We start from the raw sequence: 24,387 nt of genomic DNA on the forward strand, positions 1-24,387 counted from the left end.
CACTGGAAGACTATTTGAGAAAAGGTCTTTTAAAACTATAATAGCTTTTGTGGTTATGCAGCCATGGAAGTGGCTCTGAAATGTTCTGTCTGCATGGAAGCTGCCAGATTCATATCTAGCTCAGAACCGTGGATTATCCTGCACTGCCAGGCACACGAAACAGAGACACTGCAACGCAGAAAATCACTAGGCCAAAGTCTTTTGGGCAACAGGGACTTCTCCTCTTCTTTCTACGGCAGCTGAGACTGTTCTCAACCAAAGACAGTGAAGACAGCTCAGGAAATGGAGGACCATCTCAACCATTCTCCTGCTCTTGAATAAAATCTGAAACGTGCACTTCACTTCCCAAGCCACTGCCACCATGAGGAACGCTACTTTCAGGAGTATTTCTTTAGCTCCCGCAGGGATAGTCATGTGGGAAGCCAGAATTACCTCATGGACCTACATGCAGGCAACCGAACTAGCTGATCACCTACTGGCCGCGGGCAGGTGTACTGCAGTCCATGCAGGATGGTATAACGAACTTCCCTTTTACGTGTAGGTCGCTGTAACATAGTGAGACATAGAGAATGTATCCTTTTCCCCTAGTTGGAAGCTGGAAAATACTTTTGGCTCCACACACGCACCTTACACAAACATGTGTGGCAGTGTATCTGCAGCTGCTATAAGCAGGACACACAACTTGCACCCCACGACACAAGCTCTGCATGCTTCTGTCCCACCACCCAGGGTGCTCACTACTCCCTGGTGGCACACTGAGGACCCCACAAGTAAGGACCCAGCCAGGAGATGTTCTGCACCGGTAAGCAAAGTATGTGGCAACAGCTACTTCTGCTCACTCATCGTCCTCAGCTGAGAGCTGCCCATGCCAGGAGCTCTAGACAGGCTTTGCATTGGTGTGACTATCTCCTGTTTCACCATACAGCAGAAGGAAGATTTACACCAGATGGTTTCTACTGTTAGAGCTACTGTCACACAGCGATTTCCCTGCTCAGCTCCATTTGCAGTAACAAAATGGTGTCACATTGGCCACTTTTCCTGCCCAGTGCATGGGCAGCCTCTGAATCTGCAACACCTACCTTAACTTCCACGTGTGCCATCAGGACTGCAAAGTTGGTTAGGTGATTGCAGGAGCATGTGGTGTGTGTCTTGTTAGTTGTCAGGAGGCGACATCCCTGGGTAGACCAATACCCTGTCATTGTACGCTTTGTATAGCTCCAGAATGAACAGTTTGGATTGAAATTTTCTTCTGACTGCTGCAGGGAAGAAATTAATAAATGCAATAAAAATGATAGGGTTTCAGAGATTTCTAAATGCGCTATTTTTTTTTTCCCAGAGGCACTTTGTAACTCTCACCCTTTAATTTTGGATAAACAATCAGCAGTGGTTTATAAGTCAAGTATTACTTGCCGTATAGCCAGAGAAAGTTAGACTGTTGCTGCTCTCTTTGCTAATGCAAACTTAGTTCTTTGTTCTTGATTAATTTCAGCCATAGACTAAATCCAGCTCTTCAAAACCAGATTGCTTCATTTGCATTGCAGAGCAGAGAAATTAATTGCTTTAAGCAATCAACTTTTGTAATGACTGTGCTTGGCTAACAGGAGGACTAGCTGTCCTCTTTCACTGTAATTCCACTTTCTCCTAATATCCCCTGCCACCATGATAAAATAATATTATGGTCTTTTCTAATATATTGGTAGTTTTTAATTACAGAATGACGTGTGTCAGCAACTGAGCAATGGGCATCAGCTCAAAGCTGACTCTTTCTTTACTTTTATTAATGTAATGTAAAAGAGACATTCTCCATAAGTAACACAAAGTGCAAAGGAACAAATGTATAATTCAAAATCTAATCAAGGACTGTTGGGGGCCTCACATCAGCCAACTTTTGCATCACTTTGTTTTAGAAATTGGAAAAAAAAGAAACACTTTTTGAGCTCACTCACCTTGATGTGCTTGACAGTAAACACCACGGGATCAGCTAGGTAAACCTTATTGCTGAACTCTTTGTTTATTGCTGCTGTGATGACAGGGGAGTTGACAATGACAGAGTGATTAGTTGACATTGCTTCTGTTCCCAGCTTCATGCTGGCGTTCTCCGTGGAGAGATAGGTGCCCAGGTTGTTGTACAGCACAAAAGCTACCCTGATTTCACCTAGAAGAGCAGTAAGAGGTTATGTATCCAGGTTATCTCAATAGTTTGTTGTTTTGGTTTTTTTTTTCAGATGACAAATCTCTTCTCTGAACCAACTTTAAAACTTCTCTGAGAAAATGTGAAAGGACCAAGATATGGCATATGAGAACTCGCCTCCTCCTGCCAATCCCAATGAGCACCATGAGGTGCACAAGCGGTCCATGGATAAGCAGGGCAGAGCTGCCTCTCTCAAAACAAACTTCTATGTGCAAACAGACCAGTGGAAGACAGACAGAGAAGGTGGGTTTATTTTTGGCGTCAGTGGGTGTAACTGGCTCCAGAGAAAAGAGGCCAGGTGGTCCATTTCCCATCTGACATAACACTTTGTTCTCCAGGCTATGCTTGGGAAACATGTTCCATTCTGGTGGGTCGCACAGATGCAGTATAAAACTATAATTAGAGTCCATTAATAAATTAAGACTACCTCAGAAAAGTGTGAGGACAAATCTGGGAGAAGGAATCCAAAACTTTCCAACACAATTCCAATCTCACATGAAGAGTAAAACAAAATTGCAGAAATTCCATTAATAATATATATTTCTTTTCTTAATTTGCCAATCAGATAGCCCCTTCTTCCACAAAAAAACACCATCAGGGAGCCTGCAGAAAGCCCAGGCTACCAGCCAACTGTTTTTAACTGAAACCATCCAGTTTGCCTTCTGTTTTGCACATTATTTCACAGGCTATAAATAAGAATTGAATGTGATCAGTTTGGCTTTATATGTATTCATTGTGGGAAGGTATTTTTTTGTTTCTATAGGAATCACCCCAGCTTCTGAGGAAGGTGAAGCACTGATGACTCCAAAGGTCCCTCCCAACCTCAATCCTTCTACTATAATTCTATTTCTAGCTCTTTGGTGACCTCCAGGTGGGTGTCAACCTGATGCAAATTGATGGGATTCTCCTGATTTGACCAGAACTCCAGTGACACCGTGTTTAGAAATACAGAATTCCCCTTCCTCACTGCTGACACAGTTTCTCTTTCCCTACAAATCTCCAAAGCTCACCAGCGGACTGAAACTCCTGCCTGGAGTTTTGCTACGCATCTTGGGTTTTACACTGTCTCTAAAAGAAATACTTCTCTTTAAATCCTGCGCGCAAAGATACCAAACCCCACCAAGGAAGCCAATGGCAAAACTTTCTTTCTGAACCACCAGACTAAACGTTTCTCTCAACAGTTGTCAGAAATTTTTGGCAGTTTTAACTGCCATTTTGGCGGTTTTAATGCATCTGGTCTGGCTGTAGTACTGCCCTATCTCTCCCTGTTTTGCCTGCAGTGACCAAAGCCCGTACTAGAGTGCCTTCCCCTGCATACAGGTTAAATTTTAAAGGAACTCAGAAATAGAAGCGTGTTAGGCCCATTAGTAGAAAGCCTGGGAGTTCGAAGTTGGTCTATAGCAGGGCTGTAGAGACCAACAAATGTGTCTTCTCAAATTCCTATTCTGGAAGTAAATGGCTTGGCAGCATGAAGACCATCCACATATAACATCATCTTTAATTTATGCTGTATCAGGAGGTTCATAAGCTTCAGAGAGAAAGGCACTGAAGATTTAGACTCATAACATTTAATCAACCTTTTCTGCCATGTTGGTGCATTATTAATATTTGCTACTATTGTTCCTTCCCCCTCCCTTTTCAGATATTTGTATAGTGCCCCACTGTGAAGCAGTTTACTTAAACAAGCCTCTTATCCCACCTGAAGCCTCCTACTGCAGACAACAGCAGCTAAAAGCACTTCTCTGGACTCAGCGCTGTGCCCCAACAGCCACATCATTCAAGGATCTGATGTATTTTTACCAGCACGTCATACTTTTGAAGGCTGTGAATCGCTTAGCAATATAATACCTTCCCAGTCAGTCAACTTAGCTTACAGTCAAGGGCATGAGCAACTGATGCTACTGTTAATTTAGATATTAACATAGCGATTAAACCTACCGTTTCGACCATTTTGTTTCAAGGTATTTGCTGACAGCTGAATGGCGCTCCCATGGCCCATGTTCTGGGGAAACTTCAGATCTTCCAGATTTCCATCTGTGCTAAGTCTCGCAACTTCCAGCTCTGTTTGCAAGAGAGACCGACACTAAGAAAAATCTCTACCGAAATCATCTTCGATATGATACTTCAAAGCTACAAAATGGTGTTCCAGACCATCTGAGAGCAGAGGAATCAACTTACAATGTTTCATGCTAGACTCTGTTTGGGCTCCTATTTCTTTTTAAATCTTTGCCCTGAAGAAGTTTTAAACTTAATTAAAAGAAAAAAAAAAAGGCAAATAAATTTTACTCTCCGTGGAAGACAAATACAACCAGTTCTTGTAAACAAGAACCTCAGGATATTAAGGACAATGGTTAAAATGAAAATTTGAAAATGCTACTTCTTTGCCACTGGCGATTGGTACTTTCCGTAGATGTTAACAGTGCTCAGGATCTGTATTCATGGAAATAGAAAGAAGAGTTGTTCTCATTTTACATATGCACAGTGGGAGTGCTGGTGCTTTCCATCATGCTTGTTTTTTAATTAAAATCAACAATCAGCCAAATAAAGACACAAATTTGTATGAAATGAAACACAATTGCATTACGATGAACAATCTCCCTGTGAAGCTGTGCTCTCATTGCTCTAGCGCAGATTTTGCCCTCAAAACAGGACTAATAAAGGCAGGTTAGGTGCTCATTTTCAATGGGATTTCAAGGGTAGAGAGCTGCCTTATTCCTTTAGGCTTTTTTGGAAAGACTTTTAAGTCCTTCAGATAAAGGACTAAGACATATCTAACAAATTGCTCCCCAGTTAACCTAGGGGCCAAGACCAGAGCCAGATTTCCCAGCCTTTACTCTCCCTCCGGCTGCTTTCGGTATTTATGGGATCTGTCCCTTACGGATATTGTCAGTATTTTCCCGGACGATGTCTGTCTTCAGCAGGTTATCAGCCAGCACGAAGGCACTGTCCTCCACAGTGTCGAGTAACTTGGTGGCTGCGCGCTGCTGTTCGCTTGCATTCAGGTCCCTCCACGCATTCAGAGCCTGTGGCTGCAGGAGGTTGTTCACTGTCTCCACCATGGCCTGCAAAGGAGAGGGATCGAGTGAGAAAGGGCTCCAGAGAACCTAAAGCACCATCCAGACCTCTGACATATGCTCAGTCCCATCCTCCACACATATCAATATATAGGGAGAGGACACCATCTCATTTCCCCACCCAATGGGGCAGCCTGCAATGGAGTTAGGCATCATTTATCCCATCAGAAAGGAGAGGGAAGAAATGTTGATTTTATTCTAAATGCAGGCTGGGAATAGCGCTTTTCTGCTTCCATGATCAGCAGCTCTGGGCTTGGAGTAAGAAGGAATTAGGGCTCGCAGGGGTGGAAGGGAGATGAGGAAATCATTAAGGAAATGTGCAGGAAAATAGATTTCAAAACCCATCTGTGAAGCAGGTTGCTGCTCCCTGCAGCACCAGAATTCAAGAGCAGGGCTGGGGCACCCAAGGAAGGTATTTAATATCTGCAAGGGCTGTGCTCCTTGAGTGTTTCCCACCACATAACCTCTGGCAAGCAGTCATGAAGACAGAGATTAGTTGAGTTGCGCCACTTCATCCAGAGAAGCAGCAGGTGCCTGTAGAGATTTAGTTAAGACACTACATTTCAAATCACTCCGTTCAGGAAGGAGTCAGCCCCGCAGTAACAACTTCAGTCCCTCCTGCGGCGCACCTTCTGCCCTGGGCTGCCACGCACAAAGAGCTCTCCCGTGGAGAACTTCCCACAGGTTAATCTGGATGCGCATCCAGGATCACACGAAACCACGCTGGCCTCATGATTGCAAAATTACAGCAGTAGAGCTTACCCAACCTGAAGGTTTTGCTCAGCCTAAAATTCCCTCTCAGTTACTAACCAGAGCTGACTCAACTACCTTCCAGCTAGCGTTTTTTAATGAGACCAGCTGTACCAGTTGGTAGAACTCCTTGTGCAGAGGAAAACGGGGAAAAAAAAAAAAAAGATACTTTGATCGTGCTTTTTTCTGTTGGTTAGCGTCTAGCCACCAGGCAGGCCTGCCCCACAAAGAAACACCTCCACAGCCAGCTAAGCTGACTGAAGAAACCAACCTTTCCTTTAGGATGAAGCTGCTGTTCTTCATCTATTTCTGCACGCTGAATACGTAGGCATCAGACCCACACCTCTTTCATGCAAAGCAAGGACAGTCCCATGGGATTTCAACATGTTGCAAGCCTAAAGGATGCCCCAAGGGGTCACTTTCATGGAAATACTTCAGTATTTACTCCTGACAGTGTTTCTAAACCTTCCTGCACAACATGACGTGTGAAAAGAAGATAATGGCATGGCCCTTTCTCACAGCAGAGCCCTCAGGAGGAGTGTTACAATGGCAACACGTGGCACAGAGAGTGTGGGGCATCCAGACTCACTCACCAGCCATGGTCAGATACAAATGTGCAATGGGAGAATATAATCACATCAAACCAGAATTTTGTTTTATTGCTATATCCAGGTGACCTTCAAAAAAATTTCAATTGTGGCAGGGTTCAAGGGGAAGCAAAGACAGATAGACCTGCCACTGCTGATGCTTTTAATCCCAGCAAAGACATTTCACTGAGATGTTGCCATGTACATCTTAGTCCTAAATATCCTTGAGGTTGGAAGGTTTCTCATACCACCATGGTTCCTCTTGGAAGACTGAGCCAGAATCAGGCTCCTCTGACAGTACAAAGCTCTGTACTCGCCAACCTACCTTTATTAATGATCAATTAACTCATTTGTTCTTGTGCCAAACCTCTCCTGTACCTTAAACAGATCTTCCCCGCCCTGGCAGCTACTGCCCCGGTCACTCTATTAGACAACATTTCTAGACATTATTAGACAACCTTACAGCTTGGTTTCCCAAAGTATGGAGTAACTCACGCTTCAACCACCGAAGCAAACCAAAATAGGTGACAATCTTGTCCTCTAGAGCTATGCAGAAATCATTTTGCTGTCAAGCCTTTACAATCCAGGACTGGAATCCCTTTCTCATTTGCTGTTAAGTGGAACTTATTAACCATAAATAAATTTCTTAAACTGATTATTAAACTGATTTTCCTAAATAGTCTAAAAATCATCTTTAACACATTTAATATGTGCACACGAAAAGCTGGTTGACTTTAGTAGTCAAGAAGAAATACTAAAAATCCATAGCATTTAAGTGGGGTTGTTTTGGTGCTTTATAATCTGGAAGCCTGATCTCCAGCTCTTAATAAAATTCTGTAGTTTACTTTGGTAGCTTATCTTTTTACAGGCAAAAAGGAGGTAGTATTCTTCTCCAGTGACCAAAAAGCTTGACTATTTTGCTGTGCAAATTCTACACAACACAGTGTTTTCTTGCAAAGTTCTTTTATTCATGGAAAGCAGAAAATGAGGATTTTTCTCCCCTTTCAATGTTATCACACCGACTACAATTTGCCTTACTTCCATTTAGCTCAGCTACTAATGGTGTCTTTAAATCTCTGTTAAAACAACATCCTGGATACTTTTATCAATATCTGAACGGGGGATAGAGTCTTTGCAGTAGATCCAGCTCCTGGCTCTGGACAGAAAGGGAATGCCTATTTGTCAAAACATGAAACATGCTGAAATATTTGTGTTACGCATCTGCTGCAAGGATTTTTACCCAGAAAAAGTGTTCTAGCTATTGCATTTTTTATTTTAAATATATTTTTTAAAATGTGTGTGCATGTACGCGTGCAAAGTTTGAGAGAGAACACCCATAAGGCATAATGTGCCGCCTCCTGCAAAATGTGAACGCCCCACCCAGTGGACGCGGTGCTGGTGAGCATCCATCCTCATGAAGTGACTAACCTGAAACCAGCCCCTTCACATCACTTTGGATCTGGGGTCTGACGCAAAAGTTCCAAAAAGATTTCCAAGGACTTTGAGTCAGGTCCTTAGCGCGTATCTGAACAAAGCTGGGAGACTGTCTTCATTGGCATTACATCCAAGATGTATTTAGCCCATGGTTTTTCCCAGAGGGTCATTCCCCTCACCTGTCTCAGTGCATTAATCAAGTGTTCCCCGCATTATATTTATGAGTGCAGCACTTCATTATGGCTGAGTGCTGCGGGCTGAAGCCAAGGAGATGAGGTGCTAATGAAATGTTTGCATTTTGGACGGGAGCTGAGGTAGGTGTTTAAATGAAACAAAACAGCTGTTAAAGCAACAGTGTCTCTTGAGACAGAGATGCCAACTGGGAAAAGTTGGGCAGGGGAGTGGGAAGTGTAGGAAGGCAGGCACAAGGGACAAGGACTGGCCTGTGTCTTTACATTTAAGCTGAGCTGTCACGGTTTACGTGGGTTTGGCACCTGCTCCAATGACTTTGTGGTCTGATGAAGCTCCAGCACAGAAGAAACAGCAATGCCAAGCTCCCGCAAAAGCCTCTCAGTGACCAGCAGAAGGAGGGTTAGCCCTGACAAAGGACTTTTGAAATGAAGAAGGCATGAGACAGGCGTGCTTGGGAGCTGATGGCGTGATAGGTTTTATCTGAGATCCCTGGTGATCCTGATAAAGGTGAGGACTTTCAGTGGGAGCTAGCAAAGTTCTGAACTAGTTTCACCCCACCTCACTTCAAGAATTTAACATGCAGCCAAGTCGGGAGCCCAGATGCTCTCTGCTTTCTCTCCCCACTGAAAGCAGAAGGAACTACAGCAAGCACTATCCCCATTCAGGTGCCCAAAGTCATGTGAGATTAATCCTATCCCTGAAGAACCCAACACCTATTAAAGGATGCTGCATGTCTACCTCCCCGAAGACCCTATCCTTGTTTTCCAAGCTAAAGGAGTTCCTCTGCTGTGGTTTTCTTCTCCTCCCCTGCCTGATCCCTCTTCCAAATGCAGCTCAACTCGAGGAACAATTTCCAAAGCGTCCCTGCAAGCCACATGCAAAATAAAAATGCGGGGCTTGGAGCCCAAGCATACCTCAATGTCGCCCACAGTATGGCACCAAATCAATGCCACGGTTGCTAGGGCTTATTGAACAGGCAGCAGAAGCACACATATGCCCAGGGGAAGGACAAAAGTAACTCAAATGACATCAAGGGAAAGCTTTCACAAGGCATAGCTTGCTTGTTTGTAGCCTAAGATCAAACAAGGGAAGAAAGGCATGGTAGAAGGGAGCCAAGAAGGAAGACTTTCCATCTGCCTTTCTATCCTGAGATACGTAGGTGTTACTGTATGCTGTCTCTGATATCAGGGTACCTATACATGCAAAGCCAAACCCCTTAATATGAGCACGTAAAGAGAATCGAATATTAGACTCAGTGGACCTTTTAAGACTCCAGCAGTGGCTACAATCGGACATTGAGAGAAGAGCAAGAACTTGCCAAGCATAAAGGACAAATCCCGTGATGGTGATCCCTTTCATTATGCGGTTATATAGCACCACAGAGTGTACATTTTTCCCCCGAATAAGGGCATATGCTCATGGTTTCTTGATTTTGTCCTGAGGTTACAAAACAGAAACAAAATGTAAACCTTCTTTCTCAGACACTTACAAATTGGTATTAAAAGATGTATTGTCAAAAGGCAACTAATTAGGAGTCTTACAGTAATCATACATCACTAAAAGGCCAATTGTACATATCGCATTGATTTCCTTTGCGACAGCTGCTTCATTCTGTAAAACTGAATTTTGCTTGTTTGTTTACTTTTAGCTTCTCCACCGATAGAAATGTCTGGTGAGAATATCTGGCTATGTGACACACAGTTTAAACCTAGGAGTGGAGCATATATCCAGTGATACCACATCCATTTGTTTATCTCTCACCATACCAACATCCAAGGCACTGCTCTTTGACTTCTGTAATGTAAAATCTGTCTTTAATTGGGAGTCAACACTGGAAATCACTAAGAGATGTTAGACATACTCATCTCACAGCCAAATTTGGGACCAGACTGCATTGTGCCATGGTGCTTAAGTGCAGCAACCCTAACCTTAGAAAACCAGCAGCTCTCCTAGAGTTAGGACCTCTCTAAACCTCTACTGTTCATTTTGGCCTCTTGCAAAGCAGCTGATGGAAGAACAAAAACCCCAACAAACTTACGACTGGAGAAAACATTGCTTCATGGCAGTGAATACCAGCAGGCCCTACAGGCAATATTGGTTGAATCCTTATGCTGAGTAATTTTCAAATATGCAGTCTGTCCTTCCTTACAAAGGAGCACCTCCTTAAGAGGAGACTGAACACACCACATACATTATTTCACATGGAACCTACATCAAGATCTTACCTCTGATAACAGCTTTGGGAGAATGAGGACAGTGGCACGCGGCATTAAAGCATCACCTATGCAACGACATCTCTAATTAAAATGTATCTTTTTTTTTTTTAACTTTTAAAGCCCTTTTTTCATACTGCTCATACTTGTCTTCCTTGATCTCACAGGAACATTTCCTGCAATGCATTTTCAAAATTAGGATAGTAGGAGCTACAGCAACAAGGCTGTGCTTTGCATCGGTAGACTACAATCACGGCTGGTGCATGAAATAAGCAGTGCTTGTACAGTTACACCTGTTCCAAAGGTGTTCACTGGCACAGCCTCATCAAAAAAGGTCTGCTCACCCTTTCTGAGGACAGCAGCGCTCAGACTGTAGAGTGCAATCACACAGACACAGCCTCGGGCTGAGCTTTTCGTCTTGAGGTTCTGGTCCTGCCTGAGGTCTCCAGGTACTGCTCCAATACGAGCGCAACATTATCTTCACTTGAAGCATGCAAAAACATTACTAGCCCACTTTTTAATAGCAGCTTGAGGTTTTACAGCAAATCAGTGGAGAAAAAAAGCACAAAACCCCTTTCAGGTCCACAGTGCACAGTGAAAACGAAAAACCTGTCAGACAGCAGATGCACTGAAATGTGGATATGGTTCAATGATCACATTGTGTTCTTTTTCCCTTTTTCCTGCTGGAAAGTGGTGGTTCTTTAAAAAAGCTTCCCTGCTTCCTTGCTCAAGAACACCTGGTTTTGCTCTGTATTCATATGAAATACCCAGTGCTAAAACAAAACCTTTTCTTAAGCTATCAATATTTGCAAGCCTTCAGACTAATTGAGTTGAAGGCACAATTAATGCCATTGATGGCAAGTTCTGCTGGAAGCTGTGTAATTCTTGCCTCTCACCAGAAAAAGCACCAGTACAAGAGAAGCTCCCATTAACTCTGAATGTACCCGGTGCAGCCAGAATGGGCCCTGCAGAAGAGGACCAGCATGAAAGCGTGGAACCGGACATGCAAGGACCCGCTTCTGGCAAGGTTATTGCATTGAATGGGACCAGCTCAGGAAATGAGGTGTCTTTTTAGAGTGGTAAATAAACAGCACCCCGATCCCACTACACAGGGGTCATCAAACCGGAACAGTCATCCACTCTGTGGGACTTCGAGTTATTTCTTCAGCTTCATAAACATGGAAAACGTCATTTTGGCTAAATTATGGCATTAAATCCTACTTCTTAGCTGAGAAGTGCCTTCAAATCTGTCTGACAAGACTCTTGACTCTCAGACGTTTTTTCACCTTATCATTTATTCTTTTAATTCAAAATTAAAATTTGTCTGTGGTCAAAGCATAAGTAAGCACACTGGAGGCAATTTCTCACAGGGAAGCCCAGCCACTGTCTAAGCCTTTTTACAAAGCAATAAGGTCATTACAAACCAATTATAATATTCAATGAATTGGACAAACGCATATTTAGACTGAAACTAGCTGAACCTCAATGGGTACTTAAAAATAAATAAATCTTTAGAATATCTATTGCTAATTTCCACTTCTGCCTTCATAACTAAGCCAGAAACACTAGCCTACATCTAGTACCAGAGTAGTGATTGGCAACCGGTGGTATCAGTTTTGGCAAACTGAGTCAAAACCTACTACTCATGGCAAAGGCAAGAGAAGATCCTCCTCCGACCTCACAGAGGAATTTCTAAAATTGCCCCACAGATTGAGATCAAAGGCTCTCAAGAAAGAGCATGCAACCTTCTCTTTTCAACTCTACAGCAAATATTTATGCTGTGGCTACTGGAACTCTACTGACTCAGAAATGGCCTGAATTTCAGTGGCGCTGAGAACACACTGCAGTGAGAAGAAAGGCACTGACCTTTATTAAAATTAGGCCATCTACAAAATGCTTAACCATGGAATTAATGATCTTACACTCGGCATGCAAGGTTTGCAGTCTTGGCCTTGAACTACCAATAATCTCCTAATGAGAGCACACAAAAAAATAGGAGATCTGAGAAACAGAACAAGGTTACAAATTACAGGTTATGGTTTTGCTTTGCTTAGTATACGAGGAAGAATATTTTAAGGTCAGAAGGCATCTGTAGGACTGAAATAAAAGGAATTGATTGGGAAGAAGGAAATAACATACGATCTATTTCATCTAATGAGATCTTCCCCGCAGAGTAAGCTGAGAACTGCATTTATGAATCATCTGTATTTGCTGTCCTACTGTTCGGGATTTGAGACTATACAAGCAACCGCTACGGTAATCACACTGGGGAAGTGAGCAAAGCTGTAGCAAGAAAGGAAAATGGCTTGCAAACGGGAAATTCCTCTTTGACAGACTATCCACAGCCTTTAAGGGAACTCCTAGGGAGCCCATGAGACTCATCCCTTCTTTCAATGGTCCAAATCAAAGGGATATCTCCCACTGACCTCCGTGGCAATCTATATTGAGACTTTTTACCAGCGCCACCAGATTCCAGGACTGATTCAGCCTAAAGCAGAGAGTAAGCACATAGCAATGCAGAAAAAGCTATGATTTTTTTTCTCAGTTTTGCTACGTTACATGGGGGCACAGAACCATAGATGTAGCTCAGTTGTAGGCAGAGGAATACGTGGTCACCTTCCTTCTTTAACATTTATGCGAAGAATTTTGGAGCCTGGTGAGAAACCAAAGGCTGCTACTTTGATCCTCCTCTCCCCTAACAACGGGCTCACCAAGGCAGAAACACGCAGGGTGGGGATTTCTAGTTTCGCTCTTGCTGACACAAATCAAGTGCAGGTTTCTCAAGCTGTGAAGTATATTAAGTTCACAGAGTTTTAACAAAGGGCTACCAAACCACAGAACCCCACTGTGAGTCACACTTCTTTCAGATGTCCTTTTAATTATATTAAATGAAAGTTTGGGGCACTTTGATGCTGATGGGCAAACATCTCGATCTCTTGAAAAAGCTGCTAAAAGTACTCCCTGTAGCTATAGTTAATATACGACATTGTATGCACACTGCTAGCCAATTTATTCCAGCCACTTTAACAACGATACCTCGCCTGACAGGCCCTGCAGAACAGCATCAGGAGTCGAGCAATGCGCAAATCATTAGAGGACCCTGAAAGTTGTTTGACACGCACTGCGGAGCTCTTTGTCATACAGCCAATTAAATGACCAAACAAGGAACTTGAAAATCCTCATTAATTTGCCCCTTTCTACATAAACGGAGGTTAGAGTCTTTCTTGTCACAGGCACAACAAGAACACAAATAAACACAGCATAATTCAATTTATGCTCCCTCTCAGAGCTACAAGTTTCTTTCGTTTAGTCTTCATGGAAGTTGGGACCAGCCATGCAAGCCAGAGAGAAGTGGGACAAACAGAATTAATCCGCTTTAAATAGTACTGGCTAAGTCCCAGATGCACCTTTTATCTGCCGAGAGCTACTAGGTTAGCAAAGAAAAAAAACAGTCTCTTCTACTCTGCTCTAAACTTAATGCCTTGAATCCTCTGAGGAAAGCCTTTCATTTTTTGCTTAGTACAGCAATTCAAACAGCCCACATTACAAGCACGAAGCATTCAGAAAACTTCCAGAAGAACCAGAAGGACAACTCTGACTGCAACCACCCACCACTGTCTGCGCTACCTGGAATCTGCATCGGCTCATCGGTGGCTCCGATGACACCTGCACCCAGAAGCTCTTGTCATCTTCACAGAGCGGGTGGCACCTCCATAATCTTACCCATTTGCCGTACAGACAAACACAGAATTACAAAAAAGGGTAAGCTGATTTACAGCACAGCCCAGAAGACGGCAGGAACCAGAGCAGCAAACATCATTAGACCAGGAAAATGCTGCAAAAGCAACACTTTGCTGCCTCCCTTCCACCCTTCCCACAAAGCTGCCACTCAGGCTATCTATTGTATTCACCAGCCTCCTGCTTAGAAGCCACAGAGACTGGCTTTAAAAAATAAATAAATAAAAAAACCCCAACAACAACATGAATAGGAACGCTGTGAAGATTTTGTCTTCTGAGATCTGCATCCCAAATGCAGCATGCATGCAGCATGCAAATGGGAAGAAGCCACTGGCTGGCCCCACAGGGAAATTCATCGGCCTCATGGTGCCCCAGAGAGAGTTCCAGCCCACAAATCCAAGTGAAGCAAGGAGGCGAGCTCAGATTTTCCAATCAGGTGCATGTGTGTGACAAAAACTCTACATGCCCAGACGTGGTATGAGCCTTTATTAAAGCTTCTGTTTCCAGCCACTAAATCTTACAGCAAAATTCTCTATTTTTTTTTTAAGTTTGTTAATATGGCCTTACTTACTGCAATAGCTGAGCACTCAAGCCTTTTTTTTTTTTTTTTTTCTTTATTACCCCTCCTCCTTTCCCAGAGGCCAGGTGAATCATACCCATGGCATTTTAAGTTGAGGAGCTAAGAAATAATGAGCATGTGCCACTTGCTGAAGGGCATGGAAGAAATCTGTAACACCAAACCCAGTTTCACAGCCCCCAAAAGACAAACGTATTGTGTTTTCTACAAGTCCAGTGCTTCAGTTTAAGAAGAAATGCCTTCGGAAAATAAACAAATATCAATTCTGAAAAAATTACAGAAAATTCGTACCGGCTTACGTCACATACACCAGTCACCAAACGAAGCTATGCTAATCAAATGCGTCACCCATTGTGACTCATTCTTCCACACGATGACTCTTCCATCCCTTTCCCAAAATAGAGTGCAAGAACAGTGCACTGCAGAAAGGCGGGCGCGAGAGATATTGATCTCTGCTCTCCAAAAAGCCACGCATCAGGGCCAAGCTCTCCTTAGCTAACGGAGCACCTTTCCGAGGCAACTCACTCCATCCATCTTGGATATTCACCTTGGTCAGCTCAGCCTAAGTTGACTCTTAGTATCACGAATTACAGTCCATATGTTTCTCAAATATCTTTACAGCCCAGTTTCTTGAATATCACCGTGACTGAAAGATCTCCCAGCAATTGTCCAGTCATTGTATTAATATGTACTTATCACATCACCTGTTGGGTTGGTTCTTGTTGGATTTTTGAGACTAAAAAGATCATTTACCACACTTGCAATTAAAGGAGCAGCATTTGTAACCTATGTCTCCAGTAAATAAAATCCCTGAACTTTTAACTCAACAAATATTGTGACACTGCGCAAATTAAATCAATATTTGTTTTAATTATAAAGTTACCCAGCGAGATGTGATGATAATCTGATACGGCATTCCCAGTCTCACATTTGAATAACTCGCAAAATTTCCAGATCGGTTTTACATACTTATTTATATTAATTTAAATTTGGTTCAAGAGGATTTTCCACCCAATCGCTACAGGGGCTCTGTCATGACTACTTAAATTTGTCAGCCCAAAGAAAACAGTAAGACTAAATCTGGCAACTGTTATCTTCTCAAGTCATGCTCTTCCTCCCCAAAATCCACCTTTTCTCAATTGCACTTTTGATATATATAATTGCTGGACATTTCTCACCTAAACTTTGTACCATACTTTCCTTTGTCTAGGGAGCACTGGACTGAAGGTACACTTTGAGCCCTGTGAGCCAAATTCAGCCATGGATGTTCTTCACAACAATGGGATCAGCACAAGGAGATCATGTCAGCAAGATTGAAAACTCTATTTCTCTGCCATCAGTGGCATATTTCCCAGTGACTACCCATCTCCCATTGACTTCAAAAAGTCCAGGATTTCACTATTTAAGGCTTGTTGAAAAAAATTCTGCTAAATTGACTTAGCCGGCCCAGACATCTTACTTCCTGGTAAAGGATAAGTGGCCTGTAACAGGAATATCTGCAGTAACATTTAATTGCTACCACAAACTTTCACTCACAAGATTTTTTGATGACTTTAGCTACATGATTTTCCAAATGGAAACATACTGTATGAAAATATGTCCAGATACATTACTTTACCTCCATATAATACAAAGCAGAGCTCTAAAGGTTCAATTAGGTCACCCAATTCATTCTTCAAGCCCTCCATTACAGGACTGTCCTCTTCAGTATATTTACCAGCTTTGTCCACATTTATACTAAACAGCTCAGGCAATGACCTCTCATCACTTTTTGTCTACTAAAGAGGTAGGCACATGATTACTGTTTAAACACACAAGTAGCCTTTCCAAGTGAAAGGGAAGAAGTCCTTGAAATTAAGGGTAAGGCGAGGTTTGTGCAGAATAATCAGGCTTTATTCTATCAATGCCAGGCTTTCTGGAGAGCGTATTAAACTCACTATTCACTACTACTGTTTGAAAGAAGACAAAGCAACCAAGAGCATGCATTGGGTCTGTAGAGCACACCTTTCCACTGTAGAGTGGAAAGGACAACTACAGGTCAGATGGTACCCAAGATCCCCAACATGATTGTGTAGCCCATGGTCAAACCAGCCTCTCCATGTTTCCAGTGGAATCTGTAGACGAGACAACTAGCTTGGGAGTGAGTGTTGCAAGGTAAAATTTCCTAAATTCCTTCAAATGCTAGTTACTTTCTCTGGCATCTTAAGGGAATTCACACCAGACAAGGGATGTGTAACTCCATAACTCATCTTTATCCACTAATGTATACAGAATGGAAAAGGTGACTTCCGCTCACCACCGTATCCAAAGGGAAGACAGACAGCCTACCAGCACAGAGGGGTACTGTTTCATTGTTAAAGTCCTAGAGATCTAAACCATCTAATCCCACATGCTAAACGAAATATGCGCTCACAAAATAAAGTCAATACTGACTGCAGGGAAGTTGAATTTTGCAGGAAAACTCTGGTATAGACAGCCCCCTCCAGAAACACAGGGTTCATTTTTACACCTCTGCATGTTATATATACAGATATAAGTAACAATCAACCACCCGTAGGGACAACATTAATGTTCATAAGCACAAGACAGAAATCAGAAGGTAAAACATTCACATTTCTTAAAGCAGCATTAACTCACCCATAGTATACGAACAGGTTTATATAAAAGTCAGTGGAGCAAATGCTATAAGGCAAGGTGACAGGATAAATAACATAACCCGAGGTCCCACTCTTGAAAAGCCTACAAGCAGGTCTTTCCAAAACGCTGGGGCTTGACTTTGTTCGTGTAAAACACAATGTAAGCCTACAAAAGTCGGGCCATAGCTGGGTGAACTTTATGGGACATTATGTTCCTAATCCTATATTTAGTTTGCAGCACTCTCCTCCTCCCTACGTTCCTCTGTGAGGACACTCTGCATTTCATTGCGATCTTACCTCCTCCCTCATGCCGAGTGTTGCCATTTCAAATTGTTTCTAAATTTGCAAGTGTAAGAGGGGAATAAAGACAACTAAGGAAATGCAGGTGGCAATTACATGAGTGACATGTCGTAAGCGAAACCCAGCTGGTCTGGAGACACCTCCACGAGCAGGAGTTTTACATTCTTTACTTGCATGTACCCATACTGTCCTGCTTATTCTGATGGCCGGATGCGTCTTGTCAGATCTGTGTTTTTTCCCCACGTTCTGGTTCGGAGATTTTGCCCCAAATTTTTGTCAAGTCATAGAGCAACGGGGCAGGTGGGCAGAGAAGAAGAATGAAATTATTATCCTGTAACCTTAACCTTAGTACTTGCTGCCACAAAGATGGTAATAATCAGATTATTCACAGAGACAAGACCCACTTCACAGTCATTCAAACAACTGGACACATGTATTAAAAACACAAGAAATACCTGGACATAGGCCCTGCAAGAGCGCTCCCTTTTCTGAAGCTGAGTCCATAAAGACAGCAGATTAAAGACGGAATAGAAAAAACAAGTTAGTGATAGAACAAAGGGAAAAAAACTGAAGAAAATGCCTATGAAAAAAACCTCATTTCTCTCTTTAACAGCTCCTGAAAACCAACCAAATCAAAGGAAGAGTGCAAGTTAGGCGGCAGTGGAAGGCTGGAAGGACAGGCTCCAGAAATATGGGTTAGTCCTTTTTCAGTGAAATAAAGCACACACTAGCAACTTTGCAATAGCAGCTGTTAGATGGTAGGAGATACTGAAGTCAAGTAGAGATGCTCAAGAGATGATGTTTTCCTTACAGCTTGGAGATCACACACGGTATTTCCACGTCAAACAAGGCTGGAAAGGATAGGGCTGATGGTTATTTACATAAGAGGAGCATGGGCTCTGCAGTCAGACAGTGCTGATGGCGCAGTGAGGTATAACCAAGCTTTGGATGAGCAGGACCAACTCCAGGGAGCAAGACGTATGCAGGACTGCACCCTGATACAGGATGAACCTGTATGGACCCATCCTGATACACCTGCTCAGGTCCCTGGCTAAAGGCAAAACTATAGAGTTCCAGCTTCACTGCTGTGAGCTTGCTTTAAGCCAGCTCAGCCGAGTGGGATCGAGTGTGATTGCACATTGCACTGAAGGAGAGAGCATTGCCCAGGCCTCCTGATAGTGTAAAGGGCCACTGAAGAGGATGTAACAATGAAATGGGAATCCGATGTAATATTTCCAGTTGAGGTCATTCTCTCCCCTTGGGATTAAGCTGCTTCTCCAGGAATGCATTTTCCAGTCCTCTCATACCAAGTTGTGCTTTCCTTTGTGATTCCTAGGCCTAAATGCTTTATATGCTGAAGAGCTTTTCCACAAAGAATCCCACCTTTTTCCTTAGAATCCACGTTTAGGACTGCACTTTGATATGCGTTTGCATGCCTCCTGCCTGCCACACTTCAGCGTGTCACGAAATCCAAAGAGGTGCTTATTTACCTCCCCAGGACTTTGCAGGCAGTCTGCAGCAGCGAGCTAGAATTGGCGAGCTCTGCATCGGTACAACTAAATCTCGCAAAATCAGGCTGCTCAGAGCTGCTGGCTTGGCTGGGTTTGTTTTTGCTGATGTGCCTGGGTTGGAAATTGCACATCAATAGAGATTTGGGGTAACTTGCGCTCTCAACGCGCAGCAGTGCAATCCCATTAGTACGGCTGAGAGCCAAATTTGTCCCCAAGAGTTTTGAGGCTCTGAAATAAACAGAATACACCCAGGTATCATGCAATGCCTAATTTCAATTTCTAATTCATCAATTTGTAACAGTAGAAATCTTCCTCTGGGTAAACTTGGCCAGTGCGAAGACTTTACAGAAACAAATGGAGATCAAAGAAAGCCTTGCTGAAAATTACAGAGCTATCCACTCGGGGGTCTTGCCAGTCTGCAATAGAACAATTATTACCTTAATTAAGCCTGATCCAGTGGAAAGCATAAAGCTTTTAGTGACAGGAAAGTGGCTTCTGAAAGATGACGGCTGTTAAAAATTCTGATTATGCCAGTTTATTTCAATTCATTGTATATCAGCTTGTAAAAAAATCAGTACAAAACAGCACAGGTGATTACTTTCAGATCCCCTTAAAATTTCCTTTAATGATTAAAAGAATATTTAATGGCTAGTGCTTACTTTACTTCTTTCTGACGAAACAGCACTACATAAAACTCTTTGCAAATTACTTCCCCCCCCCCTTTTTTTTTTTTGAAATACTCTTGATCACTGAAGGGGAAAATGGAGTGGTAACTGCTGCCTTTTGTTTGCCCAATACTACTTCCAAGTTGAATTCATGCATTCTTAAATGAACACAGAGCAGTTGCTCTTCTAAAGAATTAAGTGGGGAATGAGAGCAAGTAAATTACCAAGCCTGTCATTTGGATCACTGACTCGCATCGCTGTTTTGCAGGACTCCGCACGGTTCAGAATTTTAATGCGGAGTGCAATTGATTTGTATGAGCTGCTTGTGCAAAGCTGATGGCGGGGGGCAGGGGGAGAGGGGGGAACCTGCGAGGGGGACCCCAGGAGTGACAGCTGAGCCGAGGAGCTCTGCCTTACCCAGTCCTCCCCTCCCCTTGGTAACTCATACCTGCCCTTGTGATACAACCCCATTTCAGGTAATCGAAACAAATATTGGAAGGTGGGATATAAAAAGATGAAAAATATGTGCTTGCAAAGCTGAAGTGACAAAATGTTGGGTGTGACTAGGGTATATTTCAAAGAGCAAGCAGACTACAACCATGAAACCCGTTAGTAGGTGACATTAATTGCTGGGTTTTACCTGATATTGTCAGACATCACCATCGTTTCAAACAAAGAACCATGGTATGATTATAACAAATAATGTTATGCTGATGTAACAGTTAATACAATTATTACCTACATTGTTATAAAATAGCTGGAAGCAGCACTAATTAAAAGCATCAAGATAACCTAATTCACAGCACATGCAAAGCACATGAGATGCAGGAGTTCAATTCCCATGGGGCTGTAAATATTAAACAATCCGGATGCCCTTTGCATTTATAACAGCGTAAGTCTACAATAATAACTTACAAGAAAAAAGACAATGTTACTTCTATGAAAAGTATTTCTCTTCAGAAGTTGCGCAAGAAATTTCAGGCTTAGCTGGGATCATTTGTTCCCTGTATAACCTTGGAACCAAGTTCTATTGTCACTTACATGGATGCCAGGGCTGTCAGAGCCAGCTACACAACTGAGAACAAAATTCTTTGTCTTATTTTAACTAGGTGGCCAATATAACCATGTGCTCATAGCCACAGGGTTCAGCTGCAGTTTGTTCTGATGACCAGGCACACAGAATTCACCATCTGAATGCTATATAAATCCTATCCTACGTGTTTACATGAGAATGAGAGATGAAGAGGGCCTTGGACCAAGAAAACCCTCACCTTAAAATGTATTCTTACAGACTCCACAGCCCGTATTTCCTCCCATGACTGGCAACTTCTAGCAGCTTTAGTATGTAGCAATTCCACTTAATTCTGGAAGTGACAGGAGGACTAGTAATTCTTCTCAAACAGTGGGCACAGAAACCACACCATCACCATGCAGTAAGGTGCTTCTGGGCTAAGTCACGGGTCATCGCTAAAAAGGTCCTCTAGCACTAAACCATCCTGAAGACCTTAAGCGTAAACGTGATGGTATCTTCTGTGCCTTCGGTAAATGTGTCTCCAGCGTAAATAAATGTTTCTGTCTGCTTTTATTTGTGAATATTAATGCATAAAAGTGTTCATTTGACCTTCACATCAGCATCTTGTAATATTAGAAGATGAAAAAAATCAAAATCCAGACTCTGTCTCTTGGGGCTTTAAATATTCAGATTTTCTGGATCACATTACATGGCATTTCACAGACAGATTCAACACTGGAAATGCTGGACAAAATTCTGGTCTCATTCACGCTGGCACAAGTCCAAAATAACTGCCGTGGCATCACTCGAGTTATTCTCATATTGAGCTATGAGAGCTGAGACCACGATGAAGTACCTGGAGTTCATATATCTACGCATCTAAGGGTATACATTTCCCAGCACCAATAGTACACTTGGCATTTACAACTGTTTCGTTTCTCAGGAGAATAAAATACACTGTAAACAAAAAACTGCTAGGTACTCTTGTATACTACAAAAGAATCACTGCCCTAAAATGGCAGTCGTTCAGAAAGACATTTATAATAGCTCTCCAGGGAGAGCCAAACCCTTCTTCAGCCTCCTATCCCTTCCCGAGCCCCTTTGTTTTTACCTTATTTAAGCTGCGGGCAGCACTGTCCTTCCCACCCGGAGTCAGGTTTCGGAGCTGCACGTCAAGCAAGTTCACCAGCTGGACCATGGCGGACACAGAGTACGTGATGTCGCCAGCGTACAAGTGGTTTTTTGTGTGCTCTGCAAGCTCCCGGGCAATGTTGGCAGCCATCTCCCCTGACTTCATCTGCAATGGAGAAAGCAGAGGAAAAGGTTATCCCCAGCCCTTAGTATGATGTTACTCCAGTCCCTTCCAGCCCCCCAGTGTTAAGTAAGTCAACTCCCTGCAAGAAGGAGAGGAGAATAAAAGAAGACAGGAAGAGAAGGAGTTCCCAAGAAGGAAACTACAGCAAAGGTCTTTATGTACAGTGTTTGAGTATGGTTTAAACGCAAGTGTTTCTTCCAGCTACAGTCACCATGTGGGCTTCAACACAACAATTTCTGATCTTCTCACAGGGCACGGCTGGAATTGAGGGGCAGCTGCTTCTTTGCACTGCAGCAGATGCAACCAAAGACGGCATTGCTTTCCATGGGATGCACCATGCTAAGGAGGCCTTCAGTTAGCTTGTCCCATTACATTATCTATGCCCTTGGGAAAAAACAAACCGTGTAGATAGTCTCTCCTGTCAAGAAAGAGCAGTTTCTAATTCCAAAAGATTATATGACAGCAAAGAGATGATTTTTGTTACAAATCCTGTGCAAAAAAAGTCCCTTGTGAAAGGAACAAAACCAGATGACATAACCCAGATGAACAGGAGAAAAAAGTTCAGAATTCCCACCACGTGGATTTAATAATCAGGTGCTAATTTACCACTTAGTATTTGCAGGCAGGAGATGTGCTCCTTACCACACTAGCCACTACTACATCTGTAATGAGGCTAGTGATTCTCAGCACACAAAAGTGTAATAGCTCAGGAGCAAAAGGCTTAAGGCTTCAAGCAGAGGCCCGCTGGAAGGGAAAACCAAGTAGGCTGTTCAGCTGAATCTTCTATTAAAGGACTTTTATTGTCTAGTTAAGTCATAAAACTCACGAATCACCTGCAGCGAAATTCACTGTGCAATTATCTGGGAAACTCTCTCTTTCCTCCTGGGGCTTTTCCCCCTTTCTTGCTCTGTTTTGCTTTCCCTGTCTGGTGCCCCTTTCCTCTTCTATGCTGTGGGGATTGGCGACAGGGCAGCTGGTCCCATCTCCTTTCTACAAGCAACACACTACAAAAATACTATTGCAGGTTGCTGGTCTTTTTTAAGTTATGTACCACTCTGCGATCTGGAATGCGTATCTATGGGGAATATACCAGGGAGAAGGAGAGATTACACAGGATGAGATTTAAATGAAGCTCCCACTTCTCTGTTGGGCTCAATGACCAACTCCACTGGGTTCTTCTTACGAAATTTCCAATTGTCTTATCTTCCAACAGTTAGCAATCAGATATTTCTCTTGTTCCCTCCATTTCTGGTGCTTACTATAAAAGCGAGATTCTAGGGAAAGACTGCAGGCTGAGCTTCTACCTCTCTATAAATCAATTAGCTGAGTTATAAATGAATAACTTACTTCCATCAATTTGACAGCAACAGCCATCTGATTTAATGAAATCTAACTGAAGATGTTCACATGCTCATCTTCAGAGAATTAAAGCATATGATGATACAGATAAGATAAATAAAGGAGATAATGTGTTGTTCTTCCCATTAGAGCAATGATAACATATATTCAGAAACTGAATTATTTCTTCTTTGTTACACACAAGGCTAAGGAGTGGAGAAGCATGGCCAGCAGGTTGAGGGAGGTGATTCTCCCCCTCTACTCCACTCTCGTGAGACCCCACCTGGAGTACTGCATCCAATTCTGGAGCCGCTACTACAAGAGGGATATCGACGTGCTGGAACGTGTCCAGAGAAGGGCCACAAGGATGATCAGAGGGCTGGAGCACCTCTCCTATGAAGACAGACTGAGAGAGTTGGGGTTGTTCAGTCTGGAGAAGAGAAGGCTCCGAGGAGACCTTATAGTGGCCTACCAGCATCTTAAGGGGGCCTACAAGAAAGCTGGTGAGGGACTTTATAGGATGGCGGGTAATGGTAGGACTAGAGGGAATGGATTAAAACTAGAGATGGGACGATTCAGACTGGACGTTAGGAAGAAGTTCTTCACCATGAGGGTGGTGAGACACTGGCACAGGTTGCCCAGAGAGGTGGTGGAAGCCCCATCCCTGGAAGTTTTTAAGGCCAGGCTGGACGGGGCTCTGAGCAACCTGATCAAGTGGGAGGTGTCCCTGCCCATGGCAGGGGGGTTGGAACTAGATGATCTTTAAGGTCCCTTCTAACCCTAACGATTCTATGATTCTAATGCCATAGAAACCAGATCCTATTCTTAGAGCTGCCTGCTCTCCTAAGCAGCTG

General features: G+C 43.0%; 1 protein-coding gene across 9 annotated transcripts in view; it reads right to left on the bottom strand.

The window, feature by feature from the left end:
• ADGRL3 (adhesion G protein-coupled receptor L3) overlaps positions 1-24,387 on the bottom strand; it is a 524,212-nt gene that overhangs the window by 76,795 nt on the left and 423,030 nt on the right. For 7 of the 9 annotated variants that reach the window (XM_054202410.1, XM_054202409.1, XM_054202401.1 and 4 more), the window contains 6 exons: positions 21,992-22,177; positions 18,148-18,186; positions 5,070-5,253; positions 4,130-4,252; positions 1,947-2,155; positions 1,080-1,256 (listed from right to left, as the gene is read on the bottom strand). In XM_054202410.1, coding sequence (XP_054058385.1) covers positions 1,080-1,256; positions 1,947-2,155; positions 4,130-4,252; positions 5,070-5,253; positions 18,148-18,186; positions 21,992-22,177 — 918 coding nt within the window. The remainder of the gene's footprint in view (positions 1-1,079; positions 1,257-1,946; positions 2,156-4,129; positions 4,253-5,069; positions 5,254-18,147; positions 18,187-21,991; positions 22,178-24,387) is intronic. The other 2 variants (XM_054202406.1, XM_054202408.1) reach the window with 2 other exon arrangements.

The sequence above is a fragment of the Rissa tridactyla genome, chromosome 5 (genome assembly GCF_028500815.1).
Source record: "Rissa tridactyla isolate bRisTri1 chromosome 5, bRisTri1.patW.cur.20221130, whole genome shotgun sequence".
Lineage (NCBI taxonomy): Eukaryota > Metazoa > Chordata > Aves > Charadriiformes > Laridae > Rissa > Rissa tridactyla.